At 39.0% G+C, this 21575-nt stretch overlaps 1 protein-coding gene across 4 annotated transcripts; it reads right to left on the reverse strand.

Moving 5' to 3' along the window:
- Positions 1–5912: 5912 nt before the first annotated feature.
- hhla2b.1 (HERV-H LTR-associating 2b, tandem duplicate 1) lies at positions 5913–19331 on the reverse strand. Of its 4 annotated transcripts, none has more exons than XM_061063922.1 (8): positions 19304–19331; positions 16672–16894; positions 10462–10809; positions 8895–9179; positions 8383–8706; positions 7855–7962; positions 6475–6534; positions 5913–6182 (listed from the first exon to the last, which is right to left on the reverse strand). In XM_061063922.1, exons 2-8 carry the CDS (start codon positions 16739–16741, stop codon positions 6085–6087), a joined length of 1293 nt encoding a protein of 430 aa, XP_060919905.1. In that variant the 5' UTR covers positions 16742–16894; positions 19304–19331; the 3' UTR covers positions 5913–6084. The 4 variants fall into 4 exon arrangements, with proteins under 4 accessions (XP_060919905.1, XP_060919903.1, XP_060919904.1 ...); XM_061063920.1 differs by lacking the exon at positions 19304–19331 and adding an exon at positions 19144–19297; XM_061063921.1 differs by lacking the exon at positions 19304–19331 and adding an exon at positions 17078–17417.
- Positions 19332–21575: the final 2244 nt, after the last annotated feature.

Here is a 21575-nt window from a genome sequence, read left to right on the forward strand (position 1 = left end):
CATGAACTATCAGAGAGCTACTGATGTTGTACAGGAGACCGAACTGCTCAGTCTCCTGGACTATTGCTTCATTATTCAGATTGGTTGGAGGACTGGAGGACCAGGTGAGCTTAGGCATAGGGTAGATCCCCTCTGAGCTGCAGGTGATCCTGTTTCCTACCTGCTGAATTCCAACTTTACTGGGTGGAGCTGTGAAAAAGTTAAACATTTTGGAACATGTATTTAAAATTGTGGTGTGGGAGACCTGGTGATGACTCATTCAGGTCTCTTTGGGAGCTTTTTAGACTTACATTGACTTGATTAAGATTCTGTTCTTTTGCTACTCATTTTTTATTCCATTTTTGAAAGCCATTGAACGTTTGAATTTTTATGTCCTAGACAAAAGCAACCTGTCAATTTTCTTGTTCTGTCTTTACCAGAAAACTAAGTTAATATAAGTTAAAAGTTAATATAATGTCAAGGGAAGGAGAACATTCATTTATAACGGAATGAAAGTAGCAACATTTACAACAGGACTTTGTTCTCCCATCATGCCAAATAAAAAATCATGTGCTAATCATACTTTTTACTGCCTTCCATCCGGCAGTACTCCATAACATTACATTCCATTATACAAATATAAATCACAAAAGAGTTAAGCTTTATTTGTGCAAATGCTTGTTCTTCCATGCACAGTCAATTTTGTCAATTCTTTTTTTTTTTTAGTTTGAATTGTAGTTTTACAGTATTCAACAAGTGAGGAAAAACAGAAACACAGATATTAAAAAAACTATTTCATCACTGAAAGCTGTTGATTATTTTCAGTTTTTTTCTAACTATCACAGTTAATTTCCCACAAACTCAGAGACCACATTTACTGGACAAGCGTCCTTATCACCCAGACGACCTTCAACACAGCCTTCCATTAAAATGGTATCAGCTTCCTGTAACTGGGAGTGGAAGGTTACTCACTACTTTTGTGTTTGTTTTATCTCAGAGAGCTCTACAGATTGTGGCATGGAGAAAATAAGGTTTCACTAAATCCATGTTGTGTATTTAGCATTTACTCTGTGATAGAACTCGATACATTTAAAGGAGCAGTTGTGGGAATTATTGTCTAAACGAACACTTTGATGTAAAATACTTTCTTTATGGCGGTCCTGTTAGTCTCTTTGTCACTTATGTTCCGCTCCAAAAAAACAAACAGGTTTGTAAAAAAATGTCAAAACAGATAAACAAACCAGTCTACTCAACTTCACTGTGTAATGTAACAGGCCAGGTGATGGTTATCTTAAACTTGGAAGTTTTCATTTAGCTTGTCAGAGCTAGCCATAAGTACCAAGGTTTACTATATCTAGCAACACAATATCAGCTTTTTGAATGTCAAGCTAAGGTTCATGCTAAATATTAAAGTTATGAGCTATTGTTACAGAGAGAAAACATCAAATTGTTAGAAAACATCAAATTTGAAACCATTCTGGTACATCATTAGATTTAAACATCCACTCCTACTAAATGAAGGCAAAGGTGTGTGTGCAAGACATGTACAGCTGGAATGAAGTTTAAATGATCATTTAGGTTGACTACAGTAGTTATTGCAATGTAAATATACACCAATCAGTCAAAAGATAATGACCACATGTGCAATCTATTGCAATCCAATAAAACAGTTCAACCATAATGTCTACTTTTAAGAAGCTTCTACATTTTCAGTTTTTGCTGACATGGTCAGAAAGGTGATAGTTGTACTTTGTTTATAATACTGAAGTCATAGCAGGTGGTGGTGCTGAGTTAAATTTAATATTTTTGACCACCCCATTAACATTCAAGTGGGGACCAAATTTTAGGAACATATTTAAATATAATGCACTCCATTACACCAACACCACCTATGTGGCCTCAATTATAAATCAAAAATTAAAATGTTCACCGGTCTGACCATGTCAACCAATGTAGAAGCTTTGTAGACCTGTATTTGATTGCATTAGATTGCACATGTGGTCATAATGTTGTGGTTGATCTGTATACAAGGCAATTCTTGCTGTTGTTTGATGTTTCAGCATCAACCATGGATGTCATACCTTCCACGTTTAGGTCAACAAATGACTCCTTGTTGCCGTTGGTGGTGCTGGTGTAGCACTTGTATCTGCCCCGGTCTTCAAGCTTCACCCCTGTCAGCCTGAGTGAGGCGTTTCCTTCGGAGATCTGGTCTTGAAACAGTGATGTCCTGCGTTTGAAGCGCTGGTCCTGACGTTCCAACTGGTCCTTATTATAGAAGTAGGAGTGGACAGGAGTGTTTCCCTTCACCTGGATCCAGTGGACCAGTACTTGATCACCTTGTTTAAAACTGCAGGGTAAGATGCAACTCTCCTTTAAAATACACACTTCAGTATCTGTAAAACATCAGAAAAAGAAACATATATCAAGGGTTAATTATGGGATAAACCTGGTTTGAAATTTTGAAAATATAAGACAAAAACAGTCACTATTTGAAGAATAGAGAAGTAGAACATGTGAGACAATATGACGGAAAATCAGTGTTGACTTCCTGGTCAAACAGCATCAACACGTTTCTGGCGGATAATCTGATACATACTTAATGACTGCACAGTATTCCATAAATGATGTTGTGAGTCACATGAATAAAATCCAGTTTGCTTAATTTAGAAGAAACCTGTGAGACAAATAGGACTAAATGTCCTCAAGACATTAAGTAAGAGCAGCAGAGCTGTTAGTTTCTACTGATAGCCTATGTATAAACAAGTGTCATCTGCATAACAAGACACTTGATTGATGAATAATCGGACCTGGCTGGAATAAAATGATACTTATGATAATGTACTTTGACTGATATGTAAAACTCTATTGTCGGCATATAAACAGAACAACTACTATTGCTACAAATATAAAAGTTATTATGATACTTCAAACTTATCTAGCAAGATATGACTGCTGCTTGGGTGCAGTGGAGCGGGATGTAAACTGAACTTCTATATACTGCACTGTCGCCTAATGAACTTGAATTATTTATAAAACTTATATATATATATAACATAGATATATTATATACATACTATTTTATCATTTGTTCTCAACTAGCTCCTCAGAGATAAGTGTGTTTTTTCAAAACATCCTTTTGCATGAGAAGGTCACAGTAGGTTGGTAGTAGAACAGACAGAAGACATGGATTTTTTTTCTTACAACAAGGAAATGTCATGTTTTGGAATTCAAAACATGAAACTAAAGCAGTTACTGTGTGACTGTGAGTACTCTGCCTGGGAATGTCATCAAGCCAGTTCTTCAAGAAACCAGCCAATACTTGAAATAACAATCATTATAGTGTTTGCCTGCTGTGTATTTAGATTTTTAGTTAGAGTCGTGTTTCTCTTTCTTTTGTTTTTTATTTTATTTTCTGGTTTTCACATTTTTGAACAGACACACACAGCATACACACATCCATAGTACAGAACATAAACAATGAAAAAAAACAACCCACTCCCCCCAAGGTTCAGAGACAGAAAGAACAATAAATAAGTAAAGAAAAAATAAAAATAAAAAGTCACGAGACAAGAGGTGTTTCTATTTCTTATTAACTAACATACTGTGGACTTTGTCACTTCTAAAGTTCAAAATGTGATCTGTTGCATAGCATACAGATTTATTTGTTTATGCCTTAGCTGTGATTTTTTACACTACAGTCCGGATAAATAAACTAAACTTTATATTTCAATTCATTTGGTTTTCAAAACATTTGAGGAAACAAACTGAATAAAAGTCTATTACAATAAGTTGCCAGTCAGTTGTTTAGTCAGATAGTATCTGTAAACCTCGGCACATAACACTAAAAATATCTGAATGTAATTCGGAAAAATTAGAAAATGTGTTGTTTTGTGATTTTATGTTGCCTGATCCTCTAGATTTAATCATATGTCTTGACACATTGTGTTTCTTTTTATTCTTCTGAAACCGTAGTGTCCACTGTGATCTAAGTTTAGAATGGAAAAAAATCAGACAGACTGAACTTACTCACCTCCTCTGTTAAAGGTCCCCAGAGTAATCAGGACCACCAAAAACATGTGTTTATCCACAGCCATCCCCTTTCTCTAATATTCCTTCGTCAATGCTGTAGTGTCCCGAAAAAGAAAGTATGTAAATCCAAAGTGAGTTACACCAGAGCTGAACTCGTTCAACAACTTGCCAACAACTTGCTATCTTTAGAGCATGACTGTATCTGTGAGCTGTGAGGTGTGTGTCCGCACTTTGTACCAAAGTCAGATCACAAATGATTTACCTATTTCTTCGGCCAGCCTCCTACAAGAGAAATAACTAGAAGAGAATAATTCAGAGATATCCAAGCTCCAAGCCCTGCCAACACCTTCAGGGTCAAAAACACAGACAAATAGTCCATTGCCGTTTTATCTGAAGAACTTTGAGAGTCTAGAACAAAAAACTTTAAACAATAAACACAGCAACATTATCATCCCTTAGTCCAGGTGGCGTCCAGTCCGACTCTCTTCCTGTGTAGAAACCTTGTTGATAAACTCAGTAAATCCATGCTGCTCACAGCTGTACTGTTGACCAACATGAAGCTGTTGTTTCACTATCCACCATTTTAGGGGACAGACTTAGAAAGTCAAAAAAGCTACATGAGTAACACCATTCACTTTTTTTGATACCTCATTTAATGGAATATAAAAGTTATCTTCATCATTTCAGTGCTTTACTTTCAGTGATTTCTTTAGAAAGCCAAGCTAACAATGTTAGCAGTGAAGGCTGCTGAACGGATTATCGGTGTCCCACTCCCCTCTCTTCTGGACCTCTACGGTACCCGCCTCACCCGCAAAGCAACCAGCATTGTGCGTGACCCCCCCCCCCCCCCTGCCCCCACGAACACTGGATGTTGAAACCCCCTCCCATTTGCCACTAAGAACTCTGGAATAATAACTAATTATCAATCAGATTGATGCACACTGCACATATTGCACTAGTTTACTTTTTCTTAAAATTGTATTTTATTTATTTTATTTACCATTTTGCACAATTTAGAATTTATTACTGTAAATATTATTTAGCTTATTTTTACCTCATTTTATTTTATCTATTTTACCTCATTTTGGTTGTATTGCACCGCGGGTCAGAGACAAACGCAATTTCGATTCCACTGTATGTCTGGCATATTTTGAAATTGACAATAAAGTTGACTTTGACTTGACATTATGAGCAGAGTTAGCAAGTTCGCTAGCTTGGCTAGTTTTCCTTTCCCTTTAAGTAACTTTGGTGAACAAAATACGGTACCATTTACTGTACTTTACTGTACCATAGTACAAATGGGGATTTTTGGTCATTTTTGATACATGTGATCTCACTTTACCTTATGCATGAGTGATTACTCGCAAATTATATATATATATATATATATATATATATATATATAAGCATTGGGCCTGGACCTCTCGGACCCATCTCCAACACGCCCCACTCTTCTATCGCTGATTTTGTCTCCTACTCTCGTAGCTGTTGTTTTGCCATGATGGTGGTTTGTACTCCGGCTTTACAAACCCCATCAGCTCAGGGGAGCCTAGCCTTCCACCAAACATAATGGGGGCATATCTCCAGTCACTGTTATTTCGTTATTAGCAGGCTAATCTCTGCTCTGGTATCATCACAATGGCGTGTGCTAAAGTGGTTAGCAAATGATGGGATGTGAGACTGCCGGTTGTCCCGTCTCCGATGGTTTCTCCTTGTGCTTAAAGTGCATATGGTTAAACATCTAACTAGTATTTCTATGATCCGCCGCTGTAGTTCCAGGGCCAGGCACAGTGTTTCAGGGCGAGGAACAAAATTCAAACATTTCTCCTCAGGTCAAAACGCAGGTTATGTTCCTAACATAATTCCTCGGTGGCAACATTTAAAGCATTTAGTCTTTCAGTTTTTTTTCGACAAACTAGCAGTTCTTAAGTGTATACTTTAATAATTTAGAAGAAATTGCTCTTAAAGAAACATCCTGTTTCTAAGAAGCCGTTAGTTCCTTGTCAGTGTGTATCTGTGTGCGTTTTTGTTTTGTTAGTAGTTCGTTAGTTATAGGTTTTTCCAGGTTGTTGGTTCTCATGTTAACGAAGCATCACTCTGCAGGCCTGTTTGTCCGTTCGTGCCGCCTACATTCAAAGGGCTGCTGTCGTTCAGGTGACTGTCGGCTGCCGAGTCTGTAAGGAAGAAGAAATAATTGAGGATGATAGGAAAGAGAACTCCAAGAAATTTATCAGAAAAGCAATCCTTTTGTGCACATCAGTTCTTGCTTAAGGTGGTTCTGAAAAAAAAAAAGTTTTTTAATCAGTTTGTGCCTGGAAGAAGTAATCATGTGTGAGAGGAAAAAGCAACAGGTGAACAAGAGTGAAGGAAACCTTTCATGAGAACATGAGAAGAGTTGATCTGTAGCTCCAGCTGGTGTTAAAAGTTGGTAGTACATGTTATATATTAATTATTTTGTAGACTGACCTTTAACTAAACGCAGCTCTGTCACTTCTTCTGGGTCGTTTCTGTCTTTTGAGTTTCCTCCTGTGAACCGGATCAGAAACAGAATTTGAAAAATCTCACATGGACTTCAAAATGTGATTTAGTTCTAAAACCTGATCTGAAGATGGCTTACATTACCAAGAATATATCCGGCATAACCCAGATCCAATTAGTTGTGACTGGTGTGACGGCTGTGGGTGTGTTATGACAGGTGTAATGAATAACTTGGCTTCTATAGTTTCTTTGAGTTTACTTCCTTATGTCTGTTCTACTTTTCAGAAAACCTGTTTGAGGAGTAGTTTGGATGTATGTAATGTAGATGTAGCCTTTCACAGAGTGTGTATTTGCACACAGATGGAAAATGAAAGATATATTTTATTCTCATTGCAAGAAGAAACTATCTGTTTTATACAAACAGACTTTTCTGAACACACACACTGAGTGAGGACAGATGCCTCTTAGTTTATTTTATTCTTATTCGGAGACACACATTCTCATGAATTTGATTCAGCAAGATTTTTAAAACCATTAAACAGTTCATTTCTGCAGTGATTTTTGCTTTAATCAGTCTTTCACCAAATAAAACACACTTCTCATTTTCATTTGGACTAATTCGTCCATCGATACGGACCCTTAATTCACTTTTTAAATGTATTCATGGCTTAAAGTTTCTGTAATGTCCTTACTGTACATTTATGGTGATAGAAAGTTAATATTATAAATACAGTATATAATACAGTATTTGTGCTACTTTTGACTTTTTAAAAACGTTTCTGTGCTTCTTGGATGCTTTTAAAATACTGATAACAAACTGATGCGATGGTCATAATAAATCAATAAAATAGTTTCCTTTGTAGTATATTGACTATTTTTTAATTTTGATAACTAAAGTCCTTTTTTTCTGATATTACTAATAATGTAAACAAAGAATGTTTCCCTTATTCTAAGGGTTACACAATGTTTGCCTGAAGTTATGTGATCAAATGAACCTTTAATGTTCAATATGATGTTTTATTTAATCTTTGTATGAGGTCAACTGAAACACTTCCTATCACAGTGATGTTGGTCTACATAAACAAACAAATCACATTAAGAGCAAAGATGAGCTGTTTTTAATGTAAATCATCTTCTACCAAGACCATAATGACAAAGTTATTTTCACATGGTGAACATATATCCACACATTTAGTTCATAAAAGGTCAAAGCAAACATTTAAGACCAAAACAGACGTACCAGAGAATTTCTGCCCTTCCCCAATTGTAATCTATGTGAATGAACATCATTTTGATTGGATTTAAATTCAAGTCAAGCTGTTTTCTCTTTCTCTTTTAATGTCCATATCAGCTTGAATCCATCTTTACCTTTTAGCTTCTTGAAGGCGAGAATGCCAGCCAGAGCGAGGATCAGCAATGCGATGATGAGACCCACAATCCACCAATGAGACACCTTCGCTGAAGTACTTCGGTCAGCTGCACACAGGTACATACAAATAAGCAACCAATAAACACACTTAAATACTTTTGTTGAATAATTCATATACAATGTAGTTTTAATAAACTTTTTTAAATAATAATGTTTTTAATAAGAGGCTTTTTTCATGTGTAGTATGGGATCACAGCTGATCTGTGATCCCTTTGGATCATCCCCCAGAGTTCAGGGTGCATATGATTCAAAATCTAAAGAAAATTGATCAACGTAGTGTAAAATGTCAAGCTGCTAAATCCCTGTGCAGAGTCTCAGTGCATGAAGGCACCATGGAGACAATTCAGCCTTTGTTGACAACAACTAAAATAAAGAATCCAAGCTGTGTTCTTTGATGTGTCCCAGTAATGAAACCACACAGACCATGTTGTCATGGTCATGATTTTTTTTGTGTTTTGTAATCTTACCCGCAGGACCGTCGATGGTGACATCAGTGCGTTCGGTGTGAGTGCTGAACGGCACAGAGAACACGCATATGTAGCTTCCCGTGTGTTCCGTGTGCTTGGGGTCCATCAGGCGCAGGGAGCCGTCTCCGAACATGACCATGCCATCCAGCTCAACGTGGTTTTCCCATGGCGGCGAGGAGGCGCTGTTCCCGGAATGGCTGTCATAGGTAAAGATGTGGGAGGGGTCCTCACTGTTGGTGAAAGTCCAGTGGAGCAAGGGGTTGTTCAGGTAAGGAGGGGCAAAGCAGGGGATGGTCAGGTCTCTCCCTTGACTTCCTTTCATTTCTGGTTGAGAGTTAAAAAAAGTCACAAAGTCAGGGGTTGTCAGGAAATCCTAAATCCTTCCAGATTACGACACATGAATACTGCAGTTTCAGAAATTTTGAAATACTCTTTAAATTCATACAACTCAATAAAAATAATGTCTGATATGGTTGAGAGGGACCTCATACTGGTTGAGAGTGTTTGTGTACCTCTTTCCCTGAGTGAGGCGGTCCATGCTGGGCCACCGTAGGAAGTCGTGACTCTACAGATGTAGATGAGGTCAGGTTGTCCTTTTAACCTCCTGAGGCGGCTGTCCACCATGTACAGCCCCTGTTTGTCTGACTGTATGCGTGTGACTGGTCGGAGGTCCTCGAAAGTCTGGGGTTCGGTCGTCCAGGTTACACGTGGAGCCGGGAAGACATCACGCGCCGTGCACTTCATCTCCTCATAGCCGCTGAGCCTCGTTAACTCCAGAGACAGGGCTCGGATGGGCGCTACACATACACACACACACACACACACACACATACACACACAGACAAAGACACTCACAGCATGCTCAAATGTTTCCCGGCAGCCCCTGATGATAGACTCCAAATGCCAGGCCCAATATAGCCTTGCAGTGGGTCACGTCATTCTGATGCAGATAACAGAAGAGCTCTGTTAACACAATCATTTGTGAGCACAAACGGTCTCACAAAATCATTTCTTAAAATCCTCTAAAGTATGTTGTCAAATGGTAAAAATGCAAAATCAAAGTTTGTATTCATTAAGCATCCAATAAATTTGAGTGAAAATAAAAGTGCAAAGGTTGATCAATAAACAGCTCAATTTGCTTTTTAGACCAAATCTTCATTTGATTGTCATCTACACGACTCATCTGCACATCATTGTTGTATCTGGCACTCATCGTTGTGCCACTATAAATATTATGTTTGATTTGCCGGAGACAGAATAAGAGAAGGATGAAGAGGCCCTGCCAATGGGATATAATCACTCCAATTTATAGCTTTGTGGTAAGTAACAAAATGCTGTTCTATCCCTATCACAGCAGTTAGCATGCACATGCAAGGTTACCTAGGATGCATCTATTTGGTCTCAAAGCAATGGATGTAATGTTTAATGATTGCTATGCCATTGTAGCTCATACTATATTATTAACATCAGACTCTAAAAATACCCCAAGAGTAGCCGAAATAGACCCCTGCAGCATCACTGCTTTGCCCATGGACGACCACTCCACTGGATGTAAACGGTGTGATTGGGATTTCTCCAATGATATCGCTCCACTTGACTTGGAACATATCAGACGTAAAGCCTATCCAAAAATTGGCTGCTGTAAGTTTCTGAATTGAGAAAGCAATTTAAAAGAAAACCTTAAAAAGTGCTTTTCATAAAGTTCCTTTAAGCGATCAAAATTAATTTTAGAGTTGAGAGCAGCATGAAGAGGTCTTGACGCTCCATCCACTCTCATGGTGTGGATGATGCTGTGCTAAGATTTCATAAACAATAACAGGGGATAGTAAAGGAAGAGTTAAGTTTCAACATTTTTCAGATGGATGCATGAAGGACACCTTCGGGTCTCTTTTGCTCGTGTATCTACTCTTTAACATTCTGTGATTGGTCCGCTTTGTGTTTAGAAGTCTGCAAAACGTTCTTTTTAGTTTTACTTTTCATACACCACTAAATGAACTGGACAGAAAGTGAGTCAGTGTAAACAACATAAAGATTTCTTAAAGCACTCTTGCATTAAGTCACATTAAAAAAAAAACTCACCTTCAACCTTCACAATGACCTTTGCATTGTGCTCGCCCTCAGAGGTGTGCACGTGACACCTGTACGTGCCCCTGTCCTTTGGATTAGTCCTTCTAAGTACGAGTGTGGCATTCCCAAGGGATATCAGGTGGGGGAAAATGGAGGCGCGACCTACAAGCTGCTCATGCTCAAAGTGGTCTTCGCTGCTATCATCATCACCGTCGTCGTCGTCGTCGTCGTCGTCATTGTCCCGCTCAAACTTGTAAACAACAACGTCCTGTTTGTACCACTTAACGGTCTCCTTGCTCCCTGGCTCAAAGCTGCAGGGGAGCACGCACTCCTCCGAGATGGCACACGTCACAGCGACATCTGAAATATGACAGGGAGAGTGCTGTGACTTTCTTTGCATGAACTGAGGTGAAATTCACTTGTTCTAAGTTACTCCTGTTTATTGAGAAGAGTGAATATCGTGACGTTCTTACTGATAACATGTCATCACTAGAAAATCAGTTCTTCGTCCCTGCCCTAAAGCAGTCGCCAGTGTCAGACGCAAAACAGTGCAATTTGCTTATTACTGTAAGCTCCTGTTGTGCAGCAGAGAAGAAGAATTGATTTTCAGTTAAACAAGTTGTGTGTTTAAAGGTTAATAATTGATGCCACACTATTGATACAAAGACAACTTGTCGATCGACTTGACGATGCTAAACCTTGACATCCATTGACAATCAAGTCATTGTTTTTTGTAGGTGCATACATAGTTTTTTTTTTAGTATTATGCAGTTCCTTAAAAAAAGACTAAAGGATTAATGAGCCTCAGCTGATGATGTTTCACTGTGGGACATATTAGCCAATAGATTTTTCATGAAGGCGAGTTATTAAATGATTTCAAAACATTGTTATTATACTAAAGCCCTCGACGTAAGAGGAAATGGTTCAGAGGGAGTCTTAATTATAACTGCTGTTATATCAACATCACTGCTGAAACCTTGGTGATGTTGGGTTGTTGCCTTTAGTTGGCTCAGACTACTTTTGAACAAAGTGAGCGGCACTTCTATACGGCCACACCCAGCAAGACGTTCTAGCTTAAGATTTTATCATTTTAATCCACTATTTCTGGCACTGTAATCAAAAGAAGTGCATTGCATTATAATACTGGGATCTCAGGATGAAGCAAATGCAGGAACAGCTGTTGAGGGATGCAAACTATAGTTCACTAGGTCACCATTGGCCTGTTTTTATTTACATTATACAGATGTTTAAAATGAAGTCTTATTATAGAAAAGGATTACCCAGTTTGGCTACAGCAGCAGTCTCTCTTGGGTATTGCACTGACTAGTATCAATGACATCAACTTATGTTACCTTAACATCCTCTTGGTGAGGTGACTAATTAACACTGAAGATATCTTGTGAAGAACATTTTTGGAACAAAAGGATGAAGAATGAGGAAAGTATTTCCCAGCTGGCACATAATGACACGTCTGATCGACTTCCCTTCATTGCTTCACATTAAGAGTGGAGGAGTAAGCGTAACGCTCAACAATGACTAATAGATAACAATGACCTTTACTCAACGTGGGAAATTAAACCTATAACTCTTGAGAAATACAAGTGGGTGAAACTTCCCCAAACTACACGCCAACCTCCTTTTGTCAACATGAAATAGCAGTCAACCAATGTTTGAACTGAGATCACTGTGTAAAGCAACACGGCGTTGATGTAGAGTTCAGTTTTGTTCTTAAAGAAGCGTCAGTACTGTATCTAGTACAAGCAACTTATGCTTATTCTAGTTGTTAGAATTGTGATTGAAAGCTGTTTGCATTAAATAAAATGCACATTTAATAATTCTTCATCTCTCTTTGACCACACAATAATAATACTGTAGTTCTAGGAGGCTGGCTAAAGGACAAGGTTTGCCTGTAGTACATTTAGTTTTTTTCAATTTTAGCCAAATTTAAATAATACATTAAGAGCATAGTGTTGCATCTTTTAATACATTTTGATTTCCTTTCTGTGACTATCCCCTCCTTGGCATTGAATCCCTGTGAAGACCTTAATGTTTGAAAACAGCAAATATAGTTTTTCTAAATGCTTATCAAGCGTTATGGGGTTGGGTGACACTGGGAGCAAGCTAAGCAAGTTAGCCCAAACATCCATCTGATCCAGCATGTTTTCAGCCCCTACATGGAGATCCTAAAGCGCTCCCAGGTCAGGCACGATATGCTTTTACCTCCAGTTTCATCCTTATCCATCCTACTCGTCTCCTATTATTTGGAAGTAACCCCAGAGGACATAAACAGAAAGGTGCTCTGGTGACATCCTGATTACCGCTGAAAAACACCAGCTGGCTCCTCTCATGAAATTGGGTGCCTTAAGATATCTCAAAGACTAATTCCAGCCACCTATAGAGGAAACTTGTATAAGCCCGTCATATACGTGGTCTTGTTCTATAGTCCAATGATCAGGTAAGAGTTGGATTGTCAAACATGAGTGGTAACTGTAAAGACCTTTTCTTCCAGCTCTGCTCTCTCTGTACTACAACTGTTCGTCAAACGCCTCCATTACTACTGGCGCCGCATCTACTTGAACTCCTTCACAAGAGGCAGTAACCCTATTCCAACCAAGGGGGACTGTTCCACTTCTTTATAAGGAGCCATAGCTTAAAGCTTGGACGAGACTACGCTCAGTCTTCAGTCTGTTTTCTACAACAGCTTTTCGTTGAAGTTGACTTATTTTCACAATGGAATTATTTTGCACAAAACAAGAAATACCACTTGCTTTGGACAAGCTTGTAAGGGGGTGAAGGATTTCAACAAGCTAAACCTGTTTGAATGTTAAAGTGGACACCTGACTATTGTTTTAAGACGGTTTTCAGACATTTTTGAACCGATCCTTTAAGCATGTTTAAGCACCTCTGACCACATCCCATTAGTCCTCATAGGCAGGTGTTTAACTCCAGCTGTCATTGCAACAGGTGAGAAAAGGAGCCTGCAGTCAGAATGATTTATTAAACAGGTTTTTTACTCATATTTCTTGCTGAGTCTGAAACTGAGTGTTGGATTTATTTCCTTCTGTCCTCGAGTTGAACTTGAAAGCAACCTTTATATTTTCCAAATAACAAATGTGCATGTTTTACAAGCTGTCCAAAGCAAACACCTTACTTAACAGCTTTATTCACTACACTTTCAAAGTGAACATTTTTCGCTTGCTTCATATTAACGGTGGGAAGCTTAGGTTTTGAAATAATGTTGTAATTCTGTATTCTTTTCATCCATCCATCCATCTTCTACTTATCCAGGGGGGAGTCATGGTGGCAACAGGCTAATCAAGTCAACTCAGACATCCCTCACTCCAGCAAGGTTTTCCAGCTCCTTCTGGGGGATTCCGAGTTGTTCCGAGGCCAGATGGCATATGTAATCCTTCCAGTGAACTCTGGATCTACCCCAGGGTCTCCTCTGATTTGGACGTGCTTGGAAAGGCACTAGGAGGTGACTGGGAGGCATCCTGATCCCTCTGGATGTCTGAGCTCCTCACCCTATCTCTAAGGTTAAGCCCAGTCACCCTCCTGAGGAAACTCCTTTTTGCTTGTATCCACAATCTTATTCTTTCAGTAACTACCCAAAGCTCATGACCATAGATAAAGGTCAGCACATAAATCAACTCCATCTTCACCGCGACGGTCCGGAACAGCGCTTGCAATACTGCTGACGCTGCACCAATCAGAGAAACTCGCGATCCTTTTTGCGCTCACTAAGACCCAGAGATACTTGAACTCCTTCACTTGAAGGAGGTGCTGCTCCTCATCCCAGCTTCGCATTCAGCTACAAACCACCCAGATGCTTGCTGGAGGTCCTGGCCTGAAGAAGCCATTAAAACCATATCATCTGCAAAAAGCAGAGACGTGATGTTGAGGAAACCCTCCTCCCCCGTCTGCCCCTTCAAATCCTGTCCATGAATATCACAAACAGGATGTGTGATTACGTTTTATTGAGTGCCTGGCCTTTGTGAAAGATGCCGTTTTGATCTCATAGCTAGCAGTGTTCAACTGAGATCATTCCTGCAGAAACTCGGATTCCTAGAAATAACCTGGGTTACACTTGCAAGCATCTGATTTGAATTCTTCTTACAACTTTAATGATAATGCTTAAGACGTTGATTATGTTGTTTCTCGTACAGGTTCTCTCAGGACAACTTGTGGAAACAGCTTCAGTCAAAACCACATCAGCTCCTTGGTTTTGTGCCATAAGGCTGTCATATATTTATTTTTCTGTTCGTGGGTGTGCTGCATATTCACATCCATGTGTTTATAAGACAAAGTGACAGTTACTGGCTTCACAACAGATGAATGATCCGAGGGATTAGTTGTGACTCTATCTCCAAAGGGGTTCTTTGAGCACACCTCCTCTCACTGTGTTATGTCTACACATGCTCACAGCTGTTCCTCTCATCTCTCCTTTCCTTGTAAATCCAAGCTTTGGCAGCAGCAGAGTAATGACTCAGACCTGTGACTCACACCTGCACGATGTAGCCACGCAGCCGACCGGTTTACCTGCCTGACTGCCGGGTGATGTTTGCACAAGTCAAACAGTGATGCAGCTTTTCCGCAGCCTTGCAGAAAGTCTAGCAGTGAAGCGTTTGAGCTTTAAAAAAATCTGCAGACTAAACATGGTTTCTTCAAGATAGCCGAAAAAGAGTGAACATAAACTTCCCACATGCCGCTGTTAAACAAAAATAAACTCTCAATCTAATCCACTTAAGTACTTCTATGTGTGGTCAAGCAAGTGAAAACGTTTAAATAAGTCAAGCAATAATGAATTCTGAATTCTGTCCAAGAGCAAAAACTGTTTATTACTTTCTTCAACATTTAAAGGTAGCAAACATGTCCATAGACAGTAAAGCTGAAAAGCATCCATAGTCACTGTGGTTTTAATATCTGTCTTTTTAGGTCAAGTAAATAAAAAAATGCTTGTGCCAATGTGCTCACACAACTCTGTTCTTTTAACTTGATGTGTAAAAATCACCTTCAGGTTACTGGAAACTATCAGAATCAGTTTTTATTCTCAAGTACATTTACACATACCAGGAACTTGACCTGGTGTTTTGGTGCAAAAACAACTAGCAAAGAAATAGAGCAAAAAGAGTAAGAAGATTTAAAACAGCGAAACTCCTGCTGACAGGAAAGTTTAATAGATTAAGATTAAAAATCAATCCAAAAAATATATATAATAGAAAATAAAAATACAAAAGGTGCAATGGAGCTGTGCAGTTGCAGGTAACCCTAACCCGTTATCAATCTATGGGATACATTTTAAGTACTAGGTAACACTGAAAAAGTCTTACATGTAAAATACATGAATGTACTTTTTATTTTGTGTCTGACAAGTTAAAGTTATCAACCTTCAGGGCTTATCAGCTGGTAAGTTATTTCTCTTCCACCCATTCTTTGATGAATCATTGCACTATTATAGCCCAAAACATGATTTTTACCAGATGCCTTACTTGGTTAGTGTTAGTCACAAAAAGTATTGATTTTTATTTGAGCAACCATGTAAACAGGTTAGAGCAGTTAGATCCAGCCTACTTTCTTTGCAACGCACGTGAATTGTGATCATGTGATATTTCATGGCCATTATCAAAGGAAAACTCCATCTAAAGAGATTTAGTTGACAGCAGCAGCACTACAGCTGAAAAAACCAGGTGGTACCCTACAGCCAAGTAGTTTTGGTACCCAAACCTAAAGTGGGTCACAGTTCATCAATGTTAAGGAACTAAAACGACTTTGTTAGGTTTAGAAAAAACACTGAGGTTTCCTTTTTCTTTTTTTCTTCGGCTGTTAGTAATCAAGTGGTTGAACAAACTGTAACCTTAGCTCTCAGAGATGATGGTTAGAACAGTTAAATTGAGACCAGACAGACATTCCCTTTAAGTCCAGCTGCTTCACTGCTTTTTCACTTTCTGTGGTTGGAGAATATTTCCATCCTGAGTTCATACCTGACGTCAGCATTTCAAGGAAAATGTTTGAATGAGCCATCTGACTAATACGGTACAATTCTCTATTACACAAGGGAAAGTCCCACAATATTGCAACTTGCACAGTTTATCATATCTTCTTTCAAACTAGATCTGTGTAACAGGTGCGATAAGAAATCCTTCCGTCTTTTATTCCCTGTGAATATTTCCCTTCTAACAGATCAGTTGAGGCTGCTGGACAAAGACTTGTTTGTGTCCTTACCTGGGGTTTTGTCCTGCGTGGCGAAGCTGATCCAGAGGAGGAAACAGGCCCAGGTCTGTACTGCTGACATGATTTCCTTCCAGCTAAACACATTAACGACTCAGACGGACACACAGATTCAACTGCAGACACGTCTTCAGTCCATGATTCTTCCTGAGACGAGGGTTTCCCCTTTTGTTTTTTCTTCCGGCAAGTTTTTCCTTGGATCTCTCTGGGTGGCTCGCTTCATTACACACACAGAAATACAGGGGAAAAGGAAGAGAAAAAGCATAATTAGAGAGGCATTCCTGATGAAATTGACACAGGAAGATATACAGCGTAAAGCGTGACAGAACATGTGAGGAGCTGTGTGAGGAGAATCCAGGTTTGATCCTGTGATGAGAGGTGAGAATCTGCCTGTTCTCACCCTCAAACCTCCTTCAAAACAATACAATAAAAGTGAGATCTGCAGCAAAAAGCCCTGCACTCTTTCATCCTCCACAAACCATTGTTTTTTTTTCTCTCTCCAGGTATTTCTACCTCTAAATTCCTCAGCCTACCTTTCCTTATTGCGCCCTCTCTTTTTATCTCTCCATGGGATTGATAAGCGAAAAGGATAAATCTTTTCACGCACAATACACACCTGTCACGTTATCTCAACACTCTCTTAACTCTCCAAAACAAACACAGGTGAACTTAGAACAGCACATCAAAGAGTGCATGTGAACTAGAGATAAGAACAACTACTAGAGCATTTTTAAAACTTGAGAAAGAGGACGAACGTGACTTTAATAATGTGTGTTGGAGAGATAGAGAAGAGCCAGGCGTGCAGATTTCACGCTTCATGCTTAGATTCCATATGTGTTAATAATGAAACCATCCTGACCTGCATTAAAGCTGAAGACAACTTCCTCTTTCATATTTATAGACCAAGGAAGAGGCGCATTATCTTTTATGCACTGCTTCCTGTTGGCTTCACAATAAAAGCTGCACCTGGATATTTTCCAAATAGCTCCTGGTGACAAATGGAAAGTGGAGCAACGGTTGAGCAAGCGTTCTGTCTTCTTTTGTCTCAGCTTGTGTCCTCCAAAAGAACAAGTTTGTTTTTCTTTTTTTTTCTTTTTTTTAGAGTGATGACAGATGATACAAACTATTTCTCTTTGTCCTCAGCTGTATTCTGAATGGAATGTCGAGCAACCGTCAGGTAAAGCAGCGTCGCGAATATGCGAAATTCTGCACAAAATCACGGCGTCACATTTTCAGGATTGTTTATGCGTTATCTTTCAAGTGTCAGAACTTTACCTTACTGCTGCAAAAATAAAACCTCACAATGATTGATTTTCAAGGTTAAGTAAGGTCAGACAAGGTAATTAAACTTCCTGAGAATATTTATCTACAGTTAATATCTGTGAGATTAACATTTAAGTGCATGCAATAAATCAAACTGATCACAAAGTGGATGACATTTTAACAGAAACATGTGAGTGTACTTTTCTGTCTGATAAACCGATGTAAGAACTTTTTCTTTATTACTTTCCTATTTATTAATGATAGATTAATGTGAGTGCTAACTTAACTAACCCTTTACCTCAGCTACACTCACTCCGTATCTGGAACATAATGCATTTTAATGAACTGTCACCAGCTGGAAAGAGGTTTTTACAAAGAGTACATGACAACAGTCCATGTGCATTTAAAAACACTTTTTAAACACTGCTCCCTCTAACAAGTTATTATCATTTTTTTGTAATTCATTAAGGGTTTAGTTCCATGTTTAGTCAAACATTTTACCAAGATGGCTTTACAGGACATGCGGGGGAATTATAGGAAAACCAGATTAAGCATCTCAGTCGTGTGTTTGGCTGACCCTGCTCTCTGAGGGGTCTAGTGGACCAAAACATGCAGCAAAATGCCCCCTGAGAGCAAACCTGAGCCATCAGATACCCTTACAGTAGGGGTCAAGCATCCAGGCTTGGTGTACACCACACATGAAGGCCTTGCCCACGTTACAACGTTCTGTATGTGAAGGTTCAATTTGAATGTTATATTAAGTTTTAATGGTATTAAAATAGTGTGTGTTCTCCCCATTAAAGAGGCAACGTTAAACAACAAGGATCGGATATTTTATATCTTGAGGATAGCTAACTTGTATTTAAAATAATGCTGTTTTAATATTTTACTCTCTGACTTAGGTTGTTATGTCACAAGAATCTGCCATCCAAGTTTGTCTCTTACCAGCTCAATGAATGAAAACATCTGTTTTAAAAGTTTGTGTCTAGTTTAGATCTAATCATAACACTGAAAGTTCCTTTTAACGTTAAAAATGAACATCTTTTGGCTAAAGACGCTTGGAAGATGATCAGTGTGGATTCATGCAGACTTTAAACTTCCTTAAAGAGGTGTCATCAACTAGTTCTTAACATTATTTGAATCAGAAGAGAAGTACTGGATATCTAGAATAAAAGATAGCAAAAGCTTAAACTTTGTACTCACAGATGTCCCTGGTCATCAGAAGAAAAACCTTTCTTGGTAAAACCTTGAGTGAACAGTTTACAGTCCTGGGATACCACACTGAGCTGTTAGTGTGCTGAAATGAGCTCCATCTGTCAGTGACATGCCGGGAAACGTGTGTGAAAGCTGAGAAAACACTCACGGTGACTCAGATGAAATTCAGGAAAAAGAGGAAGAAGAGCAGAGCTCGAGTTAGTCGAGTGTTAGCTTGACTGGATCAACAGGTTATTTAGAGAATAGGCAGCACGCACACACACTTCTCCACACACATAGTAGGCAGGGTAAGGTCGCTTCCCAAACTCGCACACACACACTTCACCACACACATAGTAGGCAGCGTAAGGTCGCTTCCCAAACTCGCACACACACCCCTCTGAATGGGTGGAGTTTGGTTGTGATTGGAAAAGTCACACACACACACACATACACACACGACCCTCAATGGGAGACAGTGTTTCCTCTGCAGCTCCATCAAATGTCAGCGGGGTTTGCTTTCAAAGAGCAGACTTGTTTTAGTGCGTGCTGTGTACCAGCAGCTATGATCTGTATGTCAGACAACCCACAGAAAGAGTGTCACACACCTGCTCACACCTAACACACACAATGGACTCTCATGTAGCACGCAAAATAAAACACGCTCGCTTAAAGTCAGCACATCAAGTTGAAGTTCTGTCTTTAATTACTGGATTTACACCTTGTATTTGTTCATCTCTAAACTTAGTTTGCATCTTTGACTTGCGTTTGGACCCTTGATATTATCCTGTATAATCCTGAACACCTCAGCATATTAGTTGTTGAAGAAGCTCAACCTACTGTGAGACACTTTGCATATTTTTTACTGTTCAAATTTAACTTTATTTTTTACCAAGAAAATGTCTTTTGACACAAGAAAATCAGTTATAAAGGGAGTCGTGGCCTAGATCACATCTTAAACTTTAAAAAAAAAAAAAAACTGACTTGATTCAAACAAACAGAAATTACAGCGCTCAATTATCAGAGTTTTGGCAACCTGACATGCATTGAGTGGTCGAATAACCCATGATTCAGTTTTGAGTTTATTCCATGCTTATAGAGTAGTGCTTTATATATAGTGATTTTAATACATTAAATACATTAAAAGCACCACTGACACCATCAAAAGCACAATTTAAGCATTTCTTAACAAAATGGTAAATGGACTTGAGCTTATAAAGCGCTTTTCTAGTCTTCTGACTACTCAAAGCGCTTTTACACCACATGTCACACCCATTCACACACTGATGGTAGTGATGATCGCTATGTAGTATCATCCACCAGAACTAACTAATCCCATTCATACACCACCACTGAAGCAGCGGGAGCAATTTGGGGTTAAGTGTCTTGCCCAAGGACACATTGGACATTTAGCCAGCTGGGGATTGAACCCTTGACCTTCTGGTTGAGAGGTGACAACTCTACCAATTGAGCCACAGCCGCCCCCAAACAAACATACTGACAAATAAATATATTGGAGAGGTGACAATTATTTTCTGCTATAAATAATTACACTGAAGCCGTTTTTCTTCAGATGAGAACTTACATGTCACAATTCATTAGGTTAGACGCCCCTCCCCCAAAGCCAATGCTATGCTATTGCCACTTGGTTAACATGGACAAACCACATGAAAGCATTTCTTGTTTTCTGTTTGTTTATGTTGTTTTTGTTTTTTTTACAAATAACTTATAATAATTGAGATTCTCTTTTTCTATGTTGTTGAGATAATTGTCAGAATAGGTCGGTCCTCTTTGTTATTGTAAAACAATTTGACAGTGGTAGAATAGGTTTGTCACATCATGTCACTTTGGCATACTTTGACTTCTGCTCTAAAAAAAAGCTCATTCTTTGCGTGATTCAGTCGAATTTAAGTTGAAACAAGAAGTGAAACAATCACAGAAGCCAATGAGCGACCTTTAGATGACCTTGGGACTTTCATTGACTGTGTTCTCTTTACTTTAGGGAAGCCCCGCCACAGTGACTCACTTTCATGTGTGGACACCAGAACTCTGAACTCTCGGTTACCCCTGACTAAAACCCAAAAATATGTAAATGAAAAAACTTTGACACTCCAACAAAAATGGTGTGTTGTTTTAGTTCAGTAATTAGAGCTGGTTCCCCATGTAAAGAGGCGACACTCCTTGTCACACTGGTCGCAGATTTGACTCGCTGTTTGGTGCATGTCACCCCGACTCTTTGGACACATTTTCTTTCTCTAGCTATCCTGGCTGAGGAAAGGAGAGCCCCAAAAATGTCATGTTTTTTTGATGACCTCCAACTTTTTATTTTTTTTAGAAATGAAGTAGAAGAGTAACCAATGTTTTGTTTGGTCAACTGGGATGACACTGATGGGTTAGGTTAAAGGTACAAAACAAACTTGAAACTTTCAACCAAATAGTGG

This window comes from Labrus mixtus, chromosome 19 (assembly GCF_963584025.1).
Source record: "Labrus mixtus chromosome 19, fLabMix1.1, whole genome shotgun sequence".
NCBI classification, from domain to species: domain Eukaryota; kingdom Metazoa; phylum Chordata; class Actinopteri; order Labriformes; family Labridae; genus Labrus; species Labrus mixtus.

Excerpts from the sequence above, each read along its gene's own strand:
- hhla2b.1 (XM_061063922.1), bottom strand. The coding sequence starts at position 16,741 with ATGTCAGCAGTACAGACCTGGGCCTGTTTCCTCCTCTGGATCAGCTTC. Across the intron at positions 7,963-8,382 it reads CACCATCGACGGTCCTGCGG|CTGACCGAAGTACTTCAGCG; the intron begins GTAAGATTACAA and ends ACCTGTGTGCAG. Across the intron at positions 6,183-6,474 it reads AGAGCTGCGTTTAGTTAAAG|ACTCGGCAGCCGACAGTCAC; the intron begins GTCAGTCTACAA and ends TCTTCCTTACAG.